At 42.0% G+C, this 19,527-nt stretch overlaps 2 protein-coding genes and 1 pseudogene across 2 annotated transcripts in view; 2 read left to right on the top strand and 1 right to left on the bottom strand.

Annotated features, from left to right (window-relative positions):
- Positions 1-19,527, top strand: part of LOC146634628 (protein NLRC3-like) — a 223,074-nt gene that overhangs the window by 132,766 nt on the left and 70,781 nt on the right. The gene's annotated exons all lie outside the window — the stretch shown is intronic.
- LOC146634632 (stonustoxin subunit beta-like) lies at positions 5,436-6,039 on the top strand (annotated as a pseudogene).
- Positions 12,882-17,052, bottom strand: LOC146634631 (neuroligin-2-like). The gene is made up of 4 exons (XM_085349920.1): positions 17,003-17,052; positions 15,168-15,367; positions 14,016-14,382; positions 12,882-13,710 (listed from the first exon to the last, which is right to left on the bottom strand). Exons 1-4 carry the CDS (start codon positions 17,050-17,052, stop codon positions 12,882-12,884), a joined length of 1,446 nt encoding a protein of 481 aa, XP_085206046.1.

Below are 19,527 nucleotides of genomic sequence, written 5' to 3'. Positions count from 1 at the left end.
AGATGGAAGCAAACAAACAGGATGTAACACTACATTAAAGCCACAAATGTGAAGAAAACAAACACAAAGGAAAATATATTTGATCTCAGGAATCCAAATCAGATGCTTTAGAGCAGGGGTCGGCAACCCTGGGCACGCGTGTCACAGCTGCCACGTGAAGGGTTAACTGATGGCACGACCATAGCTGGACTGGCCATCGGGCATACTGATGGTGATTATTCGTTTTTATGGACCGATGATGTTTTTTTTATTTTTTTGTAACGGTATAAACGATGGAAGGTGGTGGATTGGCTGGATGCTGGTCGATGTGTAAAAATAACTCAGTTGTTTGGTGGTGGCTATGGTGGAGCTTCCACAGAGGCAGCAGGTGGATGAGGGAAAGGGGAGGCAGGAGGAGCAGAGACCCGAGGCGGCCGCCGGTGTTCCAGATCAACTGGCGTTTAGATCAACTGGCGTTGGTCGAACAGATGTGTGGCAGTCTTGCGTTTCAGGAGCTGCTACCGACAAACCAGCAAAAAAACGCCAAATGTGTCACCTGTGACACTTGTGAGGTTATCTCAAACACACTCCGTCAGTCAGTCTTGATGCTGTTGAACAACAAAATGTTTAAAAATGTGGCGAGTTTACCTGGTGATATCCTCATGCGCGACGCGATCGCGAAAACAGCAAACAAGTAACACCACGCCGATGTTGTTCACAGGACAGCAAGAGTAAACGATCGGGAGACCCTTGTCGTCGTTATCGTTCCACTCGCACGGTTTATTTCACCGAATTCAGCGTTTTTGCTCCACAACTAAAGCGAGCAGTTTGCTCTGTGCACTAACATGGAGTCGAGTCAACCAGCGCCACCTCTGGCCAAGTGCCACAGCCTACAGCCAGATCAACCTGTGACACACATCTGCACCACGTTTGAATTCGTTTCATGCACAACACATTTGTACCTTTCAATTGTGTCTGTCTGTGAATCATGCAAATAAACCTTTGAAATGAATGAAATGATATCATATATTCCTTATTGGCCTACATTTGTACAAAATTCCAAATTATATACACAAAGTCATAGAAATCACCACTCCAATTGGTCATCATGATTTTGATATTCTCTTTTCCCATAACAATGAAATACACCTTGGACAAATATGACACATCGATATTTCATTAGTGTCGTCACATCACATCCTGTAAGCATCATCTGCCTGTGTCCTTTCCCTGGAAATTAATATTTCCAGCCAATATAGGCAATCCATCAACATGGCTGCAGAGTTGGTAGTTATATATAAAGTCAGTGACTCAGGTGTGTCGCTTGGTTTGTCATCTGTTTGTGAGACTGGAGGAGACGCAATCTTTTGTTTTAAATCTTAGTTAGGAAGATTCCTGTTTTAAAACAAGCACTTTTTGTGAGAAATGCAAGAAGTACATCTGCAGAAAGTACACAGTTACATTCTGTCCATCATGTGGACAAAATTGAAAATGTTGAGCATTGAAAAACTGAGAACGTTGGGCAAGTTCAAAAGAAATGTGTTTGTAAGAACGAAAAACCAAATTGTTCCTAAAATAGTTATGGAAAGTCTAACTGTTGTATGTCTGTGTTCTACATGTTTATCTGATGGGAAATAAAGTTGCTATTGTTTCATTGCAGTTTTTGAACAATTCTGAGTGGATTTACACAGTACGGATCTAAATGACCCGCAACAAAATCAATGTCATTTTTTTGTTCTTCAACATAATACAAGGGTTAATTTCCAAAACTTGCTTATGATCTTCAATTTGTAGCAGATCCACTATCACACAGCAGCTAGAGCAGTTTCAAATGGAGGTCAGTCCACTACTACCATAGCCCACTACTAGATTAACTTGTGACACATCTGCACCTGCTGCTATGATCACATTGAGTAGAGGCTGAGTGGCTGCACTTACCCCTGGTACATTCAAATCTACCCACAAACATGTTGAAAGATGCAATGGCAGCAATGTGGATTGTCAACACTAAAAACAATCAGTAAGCAAAGACAACAGGGATCACTTTTTACTGTTTATTTAGCACCCACAACATTTGTAGTCGCCTTCTGCACAGGGAAAGTCCACACACACTGTGTGGTACCACTTTCCACAGAAGGTGCATTCAGTCTGCAAGATTGAATGAGATTGTCAGAGTCATTGTCTGACTGTTTATTACTATTCACCTGCGGTACATTCACAGTAACTGCCATCTCCTTACAAATGTTTATTAGATTAACCACACTTATACAGACTGTATATAACAACCAACTCTAAAATGTTTTTTCTCAGAGAAAAGACACAGACAGACTACGCTAACGACATGTGATGTTACAACACTAGTGAAATATTGGTGTCATTTCATTCTTTTCAAAGGTTCATTTGCATGACGCACAAACAGACACAACTGAAAGGTACAAATGTGTTGTGCAAGAAACGAAATCAAACGTGGTGCAGATGTGTGTCACAGGTTGATCTGATGTTTCGGCGCCTCCGCGCTTTGTGTTTACGCCCTTTTTGCGCTGATTCTGAAGCTGCAGGTTTGATCTCTCTCCAAACAATATTGAGTAAACCAGCAGCAAAAGAAGCTCCAAACTACGCTTCACATAAACATCGTCATGAATTCCCTCTGATTGTTTTGCTGCCACCAGGATAAAATCACACTTCATGCACAGCTCTCTCTCTCTCTCTCTCTCTCTCTCTCTCTGTACTTCAAGAACAGTTTCCTGTTTTCTGCATTATTCGCTTGCTTGTTACGCACAAGTCTACCGTTCTTACAGCCTGTCGGCCGCTGTTTTTTTTTCTTTTACTTACTTCTGAAAACAAAGCCTCGTTTCTGCCGTTCAATACTGAACAAATTTAAACTTTTTAAAATGATGCAAAATTGCAAAACGCTCAGCTGTGTCTGTAATCAAACCTCTGTAACTTTGCTCTGCTTCACGTCAGCAGCATCAGGTAATGTTCATATGTTCATTAATGGTTTTCTTTTGTTTTTGATGTACTGCAGAATATTTGTATAAAATCCCAGGCCAGGAAAACCTTCATGTTTTTCTGTTTGATCCTCAGCTACTTTGACACAAAGGCCTCTGCTGTGACGCTCACAGCTTTGATGAAGTCTGGCAAGTGTCAGATTTCTTTTATAGATATAAAAATATAGAAATGTACTGATGCATGTAGTAACTGTTAGCTTTAACTGTACAAGGCTTGTTAGACATAATGAAACACATCGTACAGATTTCTGGATGTTAGACTATAATTTTTATAATGATTATTAATCTTGAGTCTAAAAAGTCAGTCAAGTATATCCAGGATATCTTTCTGTTAACTGGATTCACTGACCCTAACACTGGGACCAGGATAAGCGGTCGCATGGAGCTGGTTATCAGCTGACAATCTTATGATTTAATTAATTTAATTAAGTTATTTAATTTTTCTAATTTTTCCTCCACATTTCCCCTGAAATGAAGGGATTGTGTTAAACATGCTTTAGTTCCTCACATTTTTCTGCATCTCTTTGTTCAACCCCCTGAATTAAAGCTGAAAGTCTGCACTTCAAACACATCTGAGTTGTTGCATTTAAAATTGATTTTAGTGTATGTACAGAACCAAAATCAGAAACTAAGTTCTCTCTGTCCAGATATTTATGGACCCAACTGTATAATCTATACAGCACGTAAAAAATGCTGTAAATAAAGAAGTCTGTGAAAATGTGGCGCTTAAGGTCAATTTAAACTGAAGTGATATAATCTTCTCCCCACAGTTTGAGTTTGTATTGTCTCAGCTGCAGACAGACTATGATATTAATATTATTAGTTATTAATATTATTAGTTATAAAGGACACCTTCCTGCCTTTAGTCTTATTCATGATGATTATTAGTCGTCTTCTAATGTCCACAAGTCTGTATGATGTGTTTCATAGTTTCTAACAAGCCTTTTAAACTTAAGTTACTGCATTGCTGAAACACCAACATCTGCTTATTGAACAAAACAAAAACAACCAAAAGTCCACACATCTGATTTCATTTTTATTTTAATAGACTTCCAAAGATTATACCAGATAACTGGCCTCAGAATATAATTGAATAAACATGTTTAAAAACAATAACCTAATCCTGTCTTGACAGGCTGAGCTCTTCAGTATCCACCAACAGCATCGTCATGCTGAGTCAGACGTTTCTGCTCCTGCTGGAAATACTCTTCCTCTTTCCACATTGTACCAAATGTTTTTAAATGTTAGTTTCAATTTAAAATTAAAGATTAAAAAAGTGTAACACATATAAACATCAGATAATTAAGACAAGCGAATGGTTCAGTTCCACATGTGCTCCGCTGACACATTAAACTTCAGTAAAATGATGCAGTTATGAAACAACTTTAATCTAAAACAAACTGATTTGCTCAGGAGCAAAAACAGTGAAGTCAGTGACTGTAAGTGAGTGAGCTGTGCTGGTGACTGGATATCAGATTTCCAGTCATTAGAGCAGATAAGTGGCAGAACTATATTACTGATTTAATTTAAATGCAAATAGCCCAAATCCTGATTAAAGCATCAGGTTCACTTATAAAGTATTCTGTAGTTATCTTAGTGTCCATCGCCCTTCCCAACATGGGAATAAAGCAGCTGTGAGAGAATTAAACATGAATGAATCAACGGTACGGAAGTGGAGGAAGCAAGAAGAATGAGCTGAGTAAAGTTTGACTCATGCGACATTTTTGTTTCGCTTAATGCGCCTTATAATCCAGTGAGCCTCATGGTCTGTAAAATATGGTGCATTTGCAAATTATGTGCACAATATTGGAACTAAACTATTTTATATTGACAAACAGCGGCCCGCATTAAACTGTGACTGTCACCAGGTAATGTGGGCGTGTTTGCTGAATAAGCAGCAGGTGTTAAACAGCTGACAGGTGAACAGGATGCATGCAGGTAAACTCGAGGGCCCTTCGAGCTGATCGGTGGTGTCGTGAGGAGAATTTCAGCTCATTATTCATGTTACAGAAACACAGAGGTACGAGACCAGGCAGAAGACTTTCTGATTATTTGTTTTTAGTTAAAATAATTCCATTGTTGTCTAGTGATAGTGTGGTAAAGCTCTGTGAATGTGTCCAATTTTTCCGGCTTTGTTGCTTCACCCAAAGGCAGATCACACAAAGTTTAACTGCTTATTATGAAGAACTGACATCTGCTGGTCATTTAATGTTCAGCAGCACTGCTGTGAGAATACCTGTAGGACACATACCAGTGGATATGTGAGCACATGCACAGCTGCAGGGCTAGAAGGGCCCAAATGAATTAAATAAATAGATTCTTAAATAATTAATTAAATGTGTTATTAATTGATTAATTACATTTATTTAAAAATCATTAAATTTTTAATTAATTTATTGTAAATGTTGGAAATGAAATTATTTGGCATTAAATCAATGATGTATATATTTAATAAGTATTTTGAACTTAGATTCCTGTCAACTCACAATCGACACAAACACAGTGAACACAAAGCTCCAACTGTCTGACAACAACAGGAAGGTGACACATGTGGAGGAGCTTCAGTCACATCCTGATCATCCAGACAGATTTGATGTTTGTGAACAGCTGCTGTGTAGAGATGGTCTGACTGGTCGCTGTTACTGGGAGGTCGAGTGGACGAGGAGGGCTCGGATATCAGTGAGTTACAGAGGAATCAAAAGGAAAGGAAGGAGTGATGAGTGTGTGTTTGGTGGAAATGATCAGTCCTGGAGTCTTTGCTGCTCTGATCATTATTCCTCTGTGTGGCACAATAACAGAGAAACACCCGTCTCCTCCTCCTCCTCCTCCTCCTCCTCCTCTGTCTCTAGCAGTGTGTGTGGACTGTCCTGCTGGCACTCTGTCCTTCTACAGAGTCTCCTCTGACTCTCTGATCCACCTCCACACCTTCCACACCACATTCACTGAACCTCTTTATCCTGGATTTGGGTTCTGGGATCCATCGACTGGTTTCATGAAGGGTATTTCAGACTTTTTTGGCACACTTAGGTATGAATTGACTCTTTGTAGTTAGTCTTACCTGTTAGAGAAACAGTTCAGTCTGTTCATGTCTGTGTCTTTCACTCAGAAACACATGATGAGATTCATGGATTCAGTCAGTTGATGTTTTAAACTAAATGATTCACAAATTATTATTCAACACAAGTTTGGTGAGCAGCAGGGCTCATCCTGCTTTTTGTTTTTGTGCATTATAATGATGAAATAACTTTGTCATGTCTGTGGTGGCCTTTGGAGAATTAAACCATCCTGTAGAAACTAGATATAAATGTCATATTTTCCAACATTGATATTTTTCTGTGTTTCAGACGACAATGAAAAGATAAAGAACAGTCTGTAAATCACAAGTTATCAATTCAAATGATTATTAAAGCCACAAGAGAAGCTTCCTGTTATTTGTACCACTCACCTGGTCATGTGATCCAGCTGTGCAGCCAATCATAACTGCCATCACTTTCTACTTTGATATTTCCATGGTGAATGGACTGATTCTTGTTTAACACGTTCATACTCTGATGGATGCATCGGAGAGGGTTAGTGTCTTGCTCAAGGATACTTTGCGTGCCAGCTGGAGCAGTCAGGGATTGAACCACCAACCTTCTGATCATTAGATGCCTTGCTCTGTCTCCTGAGCTACAGCCATCATCAAAGCTCTTTCTTAAATCCTCTCTGAGAGGAGCTCAAACACGAGGAAGAGACGAAAGTGAGGGAAGAGAGTGAACTCATTAGTAAAATGAAAAACAGCCAGCGTTGATGTTTAAGACAAGTGAGGTAACAGAAACACTATATATAGCAGCGGTCACCATGGCAACATCAATGTCGGTTGCTACGTATTGTACTGATCCTGATCTGTGAGCCTCATATCAGGATATGCTGTTGTTTGTATTTGTTTGCATTGTTACCATTTTTGTGTCTTTTTTAACAAACTACTTTTATCTTGCCATCGTTTGTCAGAGAGTCAAACTACATTTGGTTCATCTTTCTACAATAAAAACATTTCTTCATCTTAATTATTGTATGTGCAGAGTTGTAGTTACTCACAGTGACCACTGGAGGCGTGTGATCCTGATAGTTTCCCTGGAACCGTCCAGTTCATCCACATTAATGAAGCTGTTGGTGATTAACGCTCATCTGTACAACTTTAACAACAATATCAAACATTTAATCGCTCTGCAAACAGCTTGTCTGATGTATAAACTGTGTCTTAAAGGATCAAAGTAAATGTCACATTGAAAGCAGATTTCACTGTAATGTCCTCTGTTTGAAATATTCCAAATATAATCTGGCTTGGTAATGATTTACTCATATATTGTCCACGCAGACTAAAGCAGTAGGAGATGAGATGAAAACAATTAGAAGAATCTTTACTCTTTAATGTCACAAATTCCTCTTTGTATGTAACATAACAACATACATGATACAGCTGCAGCAACTGAGGCGAGGAGAGAGGCAGCAACAAGAAAACTGGAAGAAGGAGACCAACAACACCACCTGTGGAAATCTTTCCCCAATCAAGCGTCATCATATCAGCATTTCATCAAAAGCACACATGCTCCGACCTGACAATGCAGAGCTGTGGCAAAATCATTGAAATCATTTATGAAACAAATGAGTGCATCAAAAATAAGAGTGGAGCTGCAATGAAAGAGAAGTGAACTTTCTTCAGTCAACACAAAGTTTTCCCTGACAGGTGACATTTAATTAAAGTGACTTTATCACCACACACACATTCAGAGGCAGTCTACAGGAGCAGAGCTGCAGCTATTCAGCAAATGTCTCCCTGCAATCCTCACTGCAACACCTACATGTGAAAATGAAACCACCTCTACTGTTCACACATGAAACGTCGTGTGAAGAACCAGTTTTCCTCAGATCTCTGTTTTAGTAACTCTGAAGTCTGAACTTTGGATTTTTGCATCCTGTTTGTACTGATAACTGTCAGTGGATGATTTTGAGCCCAAAGAAATCTTTAACACACATGTAGTGATGGGACGTGTTACTGAAACAATGGTTAGGAAACAGAAATCGCCTGAGAATCTGCTCATGTTTAAGATTTCTTCTTTGCAAACATTTTCTATGGCTGTTCCCAGTATGACCAGTGATACAAAGCATGGGAAATGGGGATTAGTTCATTCAGACAAATACACTTTTTAAAATGTAAAAATAAAGAAATGAATCAATAAAATAAAAAGTCAAAGAAATAAAAAATAAGGGTCTGAGGCGTCTGTCTCACTGTATCCATGGCAACAATTTACTTCCTGTTCCTTCATATCAGAACCACATCTTTGAAATCAAAACATTTAAGATTCAAATTCAACCACAGATGTGTTCAATGAAATATTAAATGAAGCAGTGCAATGTTTTTATCACTATCCAAGTTTGAACTCTAAGTAGAAGATTTAAAAAAGCAACACACACACACACACACACACACACACACACACACACACACACACACACACACACACACACACACACAGTATGCAGACATGATTTAGGTGATGATAATATAACGACTGCACAGACCCGTGGGATGATTCATGTCCTTTTTCTTACTCTATGCAATGATGAACTTCTTGCTTCAGGACCTTCTTGATCAATTTGTTTTCTAATCCACAGTTTTCTACCTGATCTGTGTGTTTGAAGTAAAATGTGTTGCTTCAAATGTAAAAGTTAAACAGACAGAAAGCATCAACGTGGACTTCAATCAGTGTTTTGTGTTCATACAGGTCAGCTGTTGCACACAGAGCTCCTGGATTTACACTGTGCCCTGGTTCCTGTGTTTCTGTATGTAGTTTAGTCTAAAGTGGATCCTCCTCATGCACAGACTGAATTATCTGTTCAACAATCAGCATTTCTGATTCATGGATTTCATTTGTTTTTGCTAGTTTTGACTGAGATTTCAACATATCTGTGGTGGCATCTGTTCAGTGTTATGGAAGTTTTACAGCACTAATCTCACTTCACTCTGTAACATAACAGTGAACAATATTACTATTAGAAAGATTATTAGAGAAGCCACAATCAGATGATCCCCTATGAGGTGTCCTTGGTTATAGTGTGAAGTCATCTGAGGGGAGAGAAGAAAGAAACACTTCAGTGTTAATGAAAAAGTCATCAGTCTTCTTATGGGAAGAGACCTCCACCAGACCAAGACAGATAACCATCCAACACGTTCTCATCCCAAAACCTAACAGACCGATGCCATGTGACAAACCGATGCCATGTGACAAACCGATGCCATGTGACAAATCGATGCCATGTGACAAACCGATGCCATGTGACAAATCGATACCTTTCGGTCTCCCTCTCTCTCTTGTGCTCCTGCTCCTGCCAAAAGCAAAGCAAAGCATCCACCCTTTTCTTACCGGCGTCGTGAATTGCTTGTCAACATCTACTCATCCTAACGTTGGTCCAGTCTTTGTCTCAGTGTCAAGTCAGTCAACACTTTAGTCCACATGGTCAGTCCAGTCACAGTCCAGTCACACACATCATGCACACACATTCACACTAGATCTTGCTGATAGTGGAGCCTCACGTGCAAAGCATCAGAGTCTCCACCCTCATCAATATGAGCTCATTTATTTGTTGTTTCTTTTGTTTTTAGAAAAAGAGTTCTTTATGATCTTGGACTGGATTGACTCGCTGCAATCCTTTAGACAGGAACTCGCAGGTTCCCACAGGTGACCTTTTCCTCAGCCCATTGTAATCTGGAAAAGCTCACCTTATATTTGCTCTCACAACAATGTTTTACAGCGCTGTTAATTCAATCTTGCAGGCCTGCTTAGAACAAAGGAGGAGGAAAAGAGAGCTGATTATTAGCTCATCAGAGCACAAAACATCATCACCAAAGGGGGCGACACCTGACAGTTTTCTCTAAGTGCACTGTTACAGAAATAATGAGCCGCTCCTCGACATGTCCATGTTTAGTAAAACTCCCTCTATTGAAATAAGAAAACAAGCCAAAGCTAACTGACAGAATGAACCCATCACTAAAACAACGACCCCAAAAATCTTCATCACAGAAAAGTTTTGCTTACTAATCCAACAATATGTTGTGGGAATTAGAACTTTCCGGGCCATAAAGCTTTTGCCCGACTCTTGGCTTAACTAATACTGACATAGTCTGAAATCAGACTTAAAGTCACTCCCTCTGTTCATTTAGGATAAATGTATCTATATCTGATTTAGGCTAAGTGCCTTTTGTTTAGATGAACTGCTGGACTTCCAGACCAGCAGGTTTAGGGAAGTCTTTATGGGGTCACACTCTGACCCCCCCCCCCCCCACACACACACACACGCACGCACAGGCAAGGTACTCTTTGTTTGTATGTAGACGTCATATGTTAATGAACGTCATATGTATATTCATGTAACCTCAATAAAAGAGCAGTGTTACGGGGGAGCGGACGAGAGCAACTGGGGTGAAGCGAAGGAACGGCGTTTGTCCGGTTCTCTCCCGTGCACGGGAAACATAAAGAACTTTGCCTACTCGTGTCTTGCTTTGCTATGTAATTAAATTGTCCTTAACGTTCCAACGAATAGGTTTATGCTACAAACCTATCACTGAGGTTAACTACACAACCCCTCGCCACCTCCTTATACACAGGAGTGAGTACAAAAGGGTTCGTACGGACGCATCAGCCGGCCGTCCTTCTGCTCGACACTGTTAGCTGAAAGATGATCGGATCATCCTCTGTCCTGTATTTAAGGCTGAGAGTCTTTGTCCAGTCTCTTTTCCACAGCTACTGTCCACAGCACTGATCCACCTGCAGCACAGCCCCACTCAGTTGTTTTATGATTTACATTGTGCACGTTTCCCTTCCACTGAGCTTACAAAACCTCTGACAGGAGAAGTCAGGCATGTGTTTCCCCCACCTCCCCTTTTAGGCAGTAATAAAATAGAAAACAAACAATCAAACAGGCTAAAGCTAGAGCACAAGCAAAGACAGCACCGGTGACTAAGTTCTCCCATACTGGACGTACGCTACCACGTGGGCTCAAACAGCAGCACATCAGCTCAGTTTACATACTGTTGACATCTTCATCAGAGGGTCAGCAGGGAGCGCTGCTGAGCTGCAGTGGTCTCCACCAGAGTGACGGAGCAGGAATCACAAACAGCACAAACCCACCGTGTTGTTTCCACCCTGTTCAGGAGATCTGAGCCCCCATCCCTTTTTTTCATGTTGCAGCTCTGCACTGCAGGCCCTGAACGCCTCCCGGTTACCCTCAGTGTGCTTAGAGTTTAATTTACAACCGACGAGCTCACAGATCATCTGCAGGCAGGTGAACGAACCCTTAATGTGAGGATAATAGCAGAGCTGAACTGAGGTCAGAAATAGTCAGGAACGGTGTCGACACAGTGAAGTCAGCTGTTTGGGAATTTGTCTGATTATCAGTTTGGGGGGGGTCGGTGTTAAATAACAAAGGCGGTGTAGGATGGAGAGAGGAGGAGGGAGGGAGCAGTGATGATATGAAGTCAGAATACACATGTGGCAGACATAAGCGGGTCAGACAGGAGCAGCATCAGTCTCTGCTCTGTTTTGTTAATAACGTAGAAAAATAATTTTGTACAATCAAGCTACATCGACGGACGCTTTACCTCACGTACCCTAAAATGAAAAAGTAGTGACAGTAAGATGGAGGCTGCACATGACACCATGACTGAGTTCACAGCTGTTGCTTTGATTCTAATGTTTAAGACTTTTGGCATCGACTCCGTTTTAATAAATGAGTGCTGGGAGGCGTCGTTTGACTTCAGGAGCTCCTGCAATGCTCCTGCGATGCTCCTGCGATGCTCCTGCGATGCTCCTGCGATGCTCTTACTCTGCGGGAGAAAACCAAAAACCAAAAGTAGCAAACATGGAGCGATATGACTCGTTTAGATTTTGGGAAACGTGCATCGACAGGTACAGTGTCCTTTTCCCCGCGTCTTTAAAAATAATTCATGCATAGATCCCCCACTGAGAAAACCCTTTTATATACTTTCTCCTTTGTACACATTTTATATAGAACTATATATAATATCATTTCTCTATATCTATATTTTCAGAAAAATTCTTTCCACACAATAAAAAACAACAATTAAACAAATGCTTCAAACAAAACAACAAAAAGAGAGAAGATGGAAGAAAGAAAATCACGACTGAGGCCAGTTTGGCACTTTGTCATGAGAACATGACAGAACTCTGTTAGTTGACGGTAAATAGCGAAACTCTATTTTTCTTTGGTTTTTCTTCTCCCTCGATGAGAAATGAAACACAGCAGTACTTACTTGGCACCTAAAAATGCTGGTCGAATGAAAGATATCAGTGTTTTCATGGTTATATGTTTAGTGTACGCCTCCCCCCTCCAAACTGCTCAGCAGATCGGGAATTTTTAGAGAAGAGCAGGAGGGAGGCGTGTCAAATGAGAGGAAGAGAGCAGTAATAAAACACGGATGTAGAAAAGAGAAGCATAATGTGCACATAACACACAGGAGATGGAAAAAGAGATGACGCCAGCGTAAAAAAGAGAAAACAGCGAGGAGCGAGAGAGCATTCGTCCCTTTGACAAATGTTGGAGGTCTTGAGCCTGGAAACAGCAGACCGTCTTTGAAAACAGTATCTTTGAAAGATCTGAGTCACCCACCCCAAACTGCTCATCTGCTGCTGGACACTTCAGTTGCACCTCCACATGCCACCAGTGGAGGGAGCTGCCAAGTTTCACAGCACATGACGCAGCAGGTGTAGTTGCTTTTGGAGAAAGAAGAGAATAAGAGGACAGAACGAAGGCCCACGTCTAGAGGCCTCCCTTCCAGAGCGGTAGCAGAGCCAGTGTTCCTGGTCCCTAGGTGGCGCTGTGTCGGGCCTGTCCCTACTATACCCTGGTGGTGGAGTGGGGGTGGGGCAGGGTGTTGTTGTGGCCGGTGGAGGGGAATGTGTTGAAGGCGTGAAGAGGCTGCATGCTGGTGATGGTGCTGGGGATCACGGTGATGGTGTATGGCGTCATCAGCGGCACGTTGTCGGGGGCGCGGCGCAGCGCCAGGGTGTAGTCGGGAGGGCAGGCGGGCCGCAGGATGTCGTGGGGTCGCAGGGGCTCCATGTCGTGGTGAGCGTCGTGCTCCCAGTCCTTCATCTGCAGGGACATGATCTCCTCCTCCTGGCTGTGAGCCAGGTCGTTGGCGGGGCCGCCCCGCTGAGGGGACAGCCGGTGCCGGCGCATCTCGTGCTGCTTGTCACGCTTGTAGTAAAGGGCGGCGAAGGCCAGGATGTTGAGGAAGAAGAGCGACGCTCCAACTGCAACTGTCACGCTCAGTTCGGTGGAGTAGTCGCGGGTGTCTCCGGGAAAGAGGTCCTGGGGCGGGCGCTCTGAGCCCTCGGGCTCAGGATCTGATGGGAAGGTAGGGTAAGGATGACGAGTGGTTCGAGGAACGTTGTTTCTGGGCCTCATGGTGCCGGGGTCACGGCCTGCGGGGGAGCGCGTAGTGGTGGGAAAGAGCACGTCGTGCAGGCTGTGAAGATGAGGGACTAATTCCAGCCAAAAGGCCACTTTGTTAGCTCTGTAGTTGTCTCTGACACGAGGTTTCAAACCGATGTGAAGGTACTGCTTGTCCTTCCAGTTGAACTTGGTCCAGATGACCTCCTCGAAGCGGTTGGGCTTGGTATGAATGAACTCGGTGTCCTGAGGGACGGGCAGGTTGGGGTCCCTGGTGGAGCATAAAGGTTAAACGTTTCAGTTCAAAGTTATATTCAGTCTCCATTATAAGTAACATGTGGCATCAATACACTGAATACAGACAGGAGGCCCATTCTCTGTGCAACCTTTAAACTATCTAAGACCAACCGGCTGCTCTGGGATCTGGATGCTTTTGGTGAACCAGTATGTTCAATTCTTCAAAGCCACATGGGAATTAAACTAGCAACCTAGATTCAAGTATTCAACATGACTAGAAGGCTGTCAGAGAACATACAGTAACGTGTACAGTTTACACTACTGTGACATGAGGCCTACCCAGTCTTTGCGAAGTTAGTCCAGTAAGTCATGACCACAGCGCTCAGCATCACATCGTTCTTGGAGAAGTTGCACGGGAGCAGGTCCGTGGCACCGATCATCGGTACGCCGAACACGTAAGGTATCTCGTCTCCGTGCGCGGCGTCGGCCCACTCGGGCCGCGTCTCGGTCTGGCAGTGGTGGTAGAACGTGTAAAAGTAAACTGGGGACTGAAACTCAGCATGGAGTTTGGCAGTGGCCACAGCTGGTGCCACCCACTGGTGGTCCGTAAACAGGGCCAACAGAGTCTTCCGCCGCATGTCGCCGTTGTCCCTGTCCGCCCAGTCTGTGTACATGAACTTAATGGTCTCCCTCAGGATGTCTTTGCCTGGTGAAGAAGCACAGGAGGGGACAAAAGGAGGGGGAAGAAAGATAAAAGTGAAAACTGCTAAGAGTAAAGTAACAGCAGTGCAAGACATTTTTTAAGAGATCGGTCTGATCAACAGATATGAAACCAAAGCAAATGTTGGTGAGATGAACCAAGAGCCAGGAAGCGAGTGAGAAATCTAGAGAGGAAAAAAAGTCTTTCAGATAACAGAAGGAGTGACAGGCAGCAGAGAGGAAGCATGACTGCATTATCCAAACATGTCTGTACTGTGACTGTGGTCCGGCTGTGAGGGGTTCGCAGGCCGATCTGTCAGAAACACCGACACTGAGATTGGGAGCCCACTACCTGGGGGATGATAGCATTACTGCCCACAGAGCCTCAAAGGTTAAGGCACAGACACGCCGTGATGTGGATGAGTGGCTCTCTTTAGCACGCTTGTCTTGTTTGATGCACTTCACTGGGCTCACATGTTACTGATTCCATTCTTTACTCGCATGTTTTAAACGCTTAAAGCACTTTCACAGGTTTTGATATTCTTTTGAAAATTCATGTGAACTCAAGCTGTCAGAATTGTAATGTAAGCTTTGATAATTGTCCACATTTGTCATTTTGACGATTATCCGTTTATTTTAATGAATACAGCAAACAGAAAAAAACGAACAAATCAACAAACGCGGCTCCTAATGAGACAAAACCTGATGATGCTGCAAAATGCAGTTAAGTGAGAGGAGGCTGTAAAATGGAATAACTGAAAAAGTGGCAGTGTACAGAGGTGGCGTCCTCACCCTCTGGGTAGCCGTAGAGGTTGTCAACAAAGCTGGAGATGGTGTAGTCGAACGCCGCAGCTGAGATGCCGTCGTTGTCCTCACTGTCGTCCACAAACTTCAGCCCCTCTCCCTGGTTCACTCCTATCAGGATGTCATAGTTTAGGAGCTCCCCCTGGTGGAGCAAATAAGGAAGAACATGCTGAGTGCTGGGACAGAGCCTGTGTGCATCACAAGTCTACAACAGGAAGTGCAGCTGAAGCACAGCTTTGTGAATTGGCAGCATTTCATTTCCCAGTAAACAAAATAAAGATTAGCTGTTGCCATGAAATTCCTACTATAAAATGTAAATACTGCAATATATGCAGGGTTCATACACATTTTTAGGGTCAAATTCAAGCACTTTTTAAGCACATTCAAGGTCAATTTTCAAGCTTTTCCAGCACATTACCAAAAAAGAAGCATGTTTCACTTTGCATCACCTCAGTAAGACCTTGTAAAAATTTAAACAAATCATCTGAGGTCGATTTAAATGTCTTTTGTTCCCCTTTTGTTAAAAGAGCAGCACACAAAAATACAGAAAAAGGAAACGGTTGCCTTACATGCATATAGTGTACAAACTCAAAAAAACACATTCCTCTTAAAAATGCGCAAATGTGAACAAATCAACTTGTTAGAGATCTTCATCTCCACTGTAAATAAACAACAAGCCAGAGAACAAGAAAACTGCACCAAACACCACAAACACCAACAAATTAATGTCTTCTCATCAGACATTGAAGCTTCTTTCCTGTGTGACATAAAAAATAAGAGACAGATGTTTGTTTGTTTTTTTAACTAGTTAAGCACCCACGTTCAGTCATCCACCCATTCACGCACACATTCACACACTGGTGATGTAGCTACAGCCACCCTGGGGCGCCACCAGGCCCTCTGACCACCACCAGTAGGCAACGGGTGAAGTGTCTTGCCGGGTGAAGTGTCTTGCCCAAGGACACAACGACCGAGACTGTCCAAGCCGGGGCTCGATTACAAGGCGAACTCCTAACTCTTGAGCCACGATCGCCCAGTGGGGACATGGGGACATTTCAATTTCCAGCAGGAAGCTCCCCCTTTTTGTTAAACCCTTTAGATCAGGGGTCGGCAACCTGCGGCTCTTTAGTCCTTATAGTGCGGCTCCGCGTGGTTTGTGAAAATAAATTAGCTGAAGTGTATTTTATTTATGTTAGTTCTTTTTTTAACTTGTAGTTCTAAATTGGAAGATTATTGTGATTTTGCAATATACAAATAAAATTATATTTTCTTATTTTTTCATCGCTCAAAATAAGCGTCACACTCGCGGAAGCCGGTGTACCCGGCGAAACGCCGTGCATTTATCGAGCCTTTCAACCCCAGATAGGCCAATTATGGCTCTTTGGGTCTTAAAGGTTGCTGACCCCTGCTTTAGATGAACAGAGTTTTTTAATTAAATACATAATCTTTAATAAATGTTCTCTTTTATAAAAAGTAGGATAATTAAAAAAAACTTTTATTATACCTCTATTGAGTAGAAAAAAAACTCGTGTTTTCTGTCGTCTGTTATATAATATTAGGGATGTTTGTGACAATTAATTTCTTAATCGGCTGGACTAACCAATAGTCCACAACCAGGAAACACTGAAATTTTACGTTAAGTTTGAAAACAGTTTAAAAAAAAAAAACCCCATTCCAAAATGTCTTGTGACAATCTCATTGGCTTAGGGAGTGATGATGTCATAGATCTTAAGAATCTTAAGTCCTTTGATGTTTTTCCTTAAGTAGGGGTGAGAAACAGCAAGTTTTAGTTCGTTTCAGCAGCATCTGTGTTTGCAGCCTACAAAACGTTCACCACAAGCTCTTCAAAGTCATCGTATAGAAACTCCAACATGTTTCCAAGGAAAAAACAACCAATTCAAAAAGATTACGCCGCCTCTCCTTCCTGGCGTGGCCGGCCAATTTCCCCAAATGGCTCCTCATCCTTCCAAAGGGCGTTAGAGGAGAGTAGGAAGGAAAACTACCTTCTCCAGAAAAAAATGCAACAAATTGAAGAAGAGAAACTTCAACTGGAGGACAAATGTAGACGAATGGAAGCCCAAAATAAAGAGCTGGAAGACAGACAACAGTGCCAGCCGGACATAAAAATTATTAATGAGGGCTGGGGAATCAAGTTTGCTCAGAGCCGAGAGCAGATTGTGCACCTCATTAAAGAAAACAGGCAAAAGAGTGCAGAACTCAAAGAAAGGACCAACCAGCTCCAAGACAAGAAAACGATGACTGATAAGATACAACGGGATCTCCAATACATGGACCGAAAAAATCGGCTCCTCCAAAGACAGCTCCATGAAGCTGTGGAAGAAAAGAAAGAATTCCTCCAAGGAAGAGCAGGACAAAAAGCAACGAGACATGCAGCACGAACTGAAGAGCATGCAGGAAAAATACCGCATGCTGAAAGAAAGCCTGGATGAAACACTGCGCCAAAATAAAGACCTTCTTCAACAGAAAGAGCAACAGCAAGAAAGACTGAAAGAAGGAAAACGTATCGTCCAGGACTTTGAGTCTAAAAATCTAAAACTGCAAGAGTTTTGTAATCAGCTGGAGGACAAAGCAACTAAAGTGGAAGAAGAAAAGGACAAACTGGAGAAACGCTGCTCACAGATGCAGAGAAGGATCGATCAGATAGCGAGAAACAACTCCGAGCTCGTTAAGGGGATTTTGGTGGAATTCAATAACTTGAAGCGTGAACACACTCAAATGCAGGCACAAAAACAACAAGAAGACAAAATACATGAAGACCTGCAGCTCACGCTCCAAGAAATCCAGAAAAGAAACGAGCAGTTAGAAGACAAGCACAAAGAGGTCCAACAGAGAAATGCAGACATGCACAAGGACAAGCTGATACAGGAGGCAACATCCAAACAACTCAAAGACAAGCTTGAAGAACAACAAGCAACATTGGAAGAGGTGGAACAAAGATGTGAGAAACTTGAAGAACAAAACGCAGAAACCATCGATGAGCTGAGAAATCTCATCCTGGAGAAAAAAGCGCTCGTGGAAAAGTGCATGAAAAAAAAGAGAAAATGGTTCCACTTGTTCCGGAGGAGAGAGGCTACTGCTTCCTCACCTGATGTAGCCTCGTCTTGCTCCACCTCTGTTAACCCCCCAACCAGTCCCGGCCGTTGACTGTCCCCTCCTGAGCCTGGTTCTGCCGGAGGTTCCTGCCCGTTTAAAGGCAGTTTTTCCTCCCCACTGTCGCCAACTGCTTGCTCAGAGGGGATTGTTGGGCTTTTCTCTCCTCTGCCTTGTTTCTTCATTTACTTGTTTAACTTTTTTCATTATTACTTCATTTTACCTTGTTTCTTCATTTACTTGCTTGTTTAACTTTTTTCAACTTATCTAAATAATAAACCAATTAAATTTATCCTTTGAGTATTTTTCATCTCATCTTTACAGAATCTTTCCAAAACATTTTCAAACATTCAGATCTGTCTTTTATTTTCTTCTTGAAGCCTCATAAATGGTGAACTAAAAACCCGGAACATGGTTTGAAACATAGTTTCAGCTGAAACTGGCATAACATGCTGTGTGTGTGTGTGTGTGTGTGTGTGTGTGTGTGTGTGTGTGTGTGTGTGTGTGTGTGTGTGTGTGTGTGTGTGTGTCAGGATATCACTAGTTAGGTCATCATGTTTAGACTCATTCACTCCAAAATTATTTAGGCCAAATCTTTAAAACAGTGTCATTTCATACACATTTTAAATTCACTTCAATCGCACAAATGCAGAAATAATTATTTGCAGTATCTTATTTATTATGAGAATGTCATGCCTGATCATTTGTACCTACACCACCAAAAATGGGGGCAAAAGGGAGGAGATCATGTTTAATCGGTTATAAGAAAAGGTCAGAAATATAAGTGCCGACATGAGCAGTGTCCACAGAAACCTCTGACTCTCAGCTCAAAGCTCATATAAACCATTTCTACAACCAGCAAACAAACAAAGACACCGAACAGTTAAAAGAGCAGTGACGTCACCACGAATCTGTGGTCAGGTAATATCCATGTTTTGATTGATGATTTTCTGGAGTTAAATGTGAACCGAAGCATATTTTGGGTGTTATATGCTATTAAATACTTTTTAATTTATTTAAAAGTATTTAATAGCATATAACACCCAAAACATGCTGGGTGTGGAAATAAAAAAAAAAATCAGAATTTCCTCTGTTTGAGTCACAGTAACTTTGACATAGTAACATTTGCAGTAAGTCCTAAATGTTCACCTTTAAAATCCCTCCCTCTGTTCATTTTGCCCACATCATGTTTCAGTGGTTGGCCTCAGGTTCTTCAGCTTCCTGACAGTCTGAAGTC

The sequence above is a fragment of the Diplotaxodon limnothrissa genome, linkage group LG3, assembly GCF_057381915.1.
Source record: "Diplotaxodon limnothrissa isolate DT_005_m linkage group LG3, D_limnothrissa_male_GT1.1, whole genome shotgun sequence".
Classification (NCBI taxonomy): Eukaryota; Metazoa; Chordata; class Actinopteri; order Cichliformes; family Cichlidae; genus Diplotaxodon; species Diplotaxodon limnothrissa.
The sequence above is the reverse complement of the archived record's forward strand: the minus strand, read 5'-3'. Positions and strand labels throughout refer to the sequence as shown.

Coding starts and splice junctions, on each gene's coding strand:
- LOC146634631 (XM_085349920.1), bottom strand. CDS start 17,052: ATGTTGGAGTTTCTATACGATGACTTTGAAGAGCTTGTGGTGAACGTT. Junction 15,368..17,002: donor GAGCTTGTGGTGAACGTTTT/GTAGGCTGCAAA, acceptor TGATGCACACAG/GCTCTGTCCCAGCACTCAGC. Junction 14,383..15,167: donor CCTCTACGGCTACCCAGAGG/GTGAGGACGCCA, acceptor CTTCTTCACCAG/GCAAAGACATCCTGAGGGAG.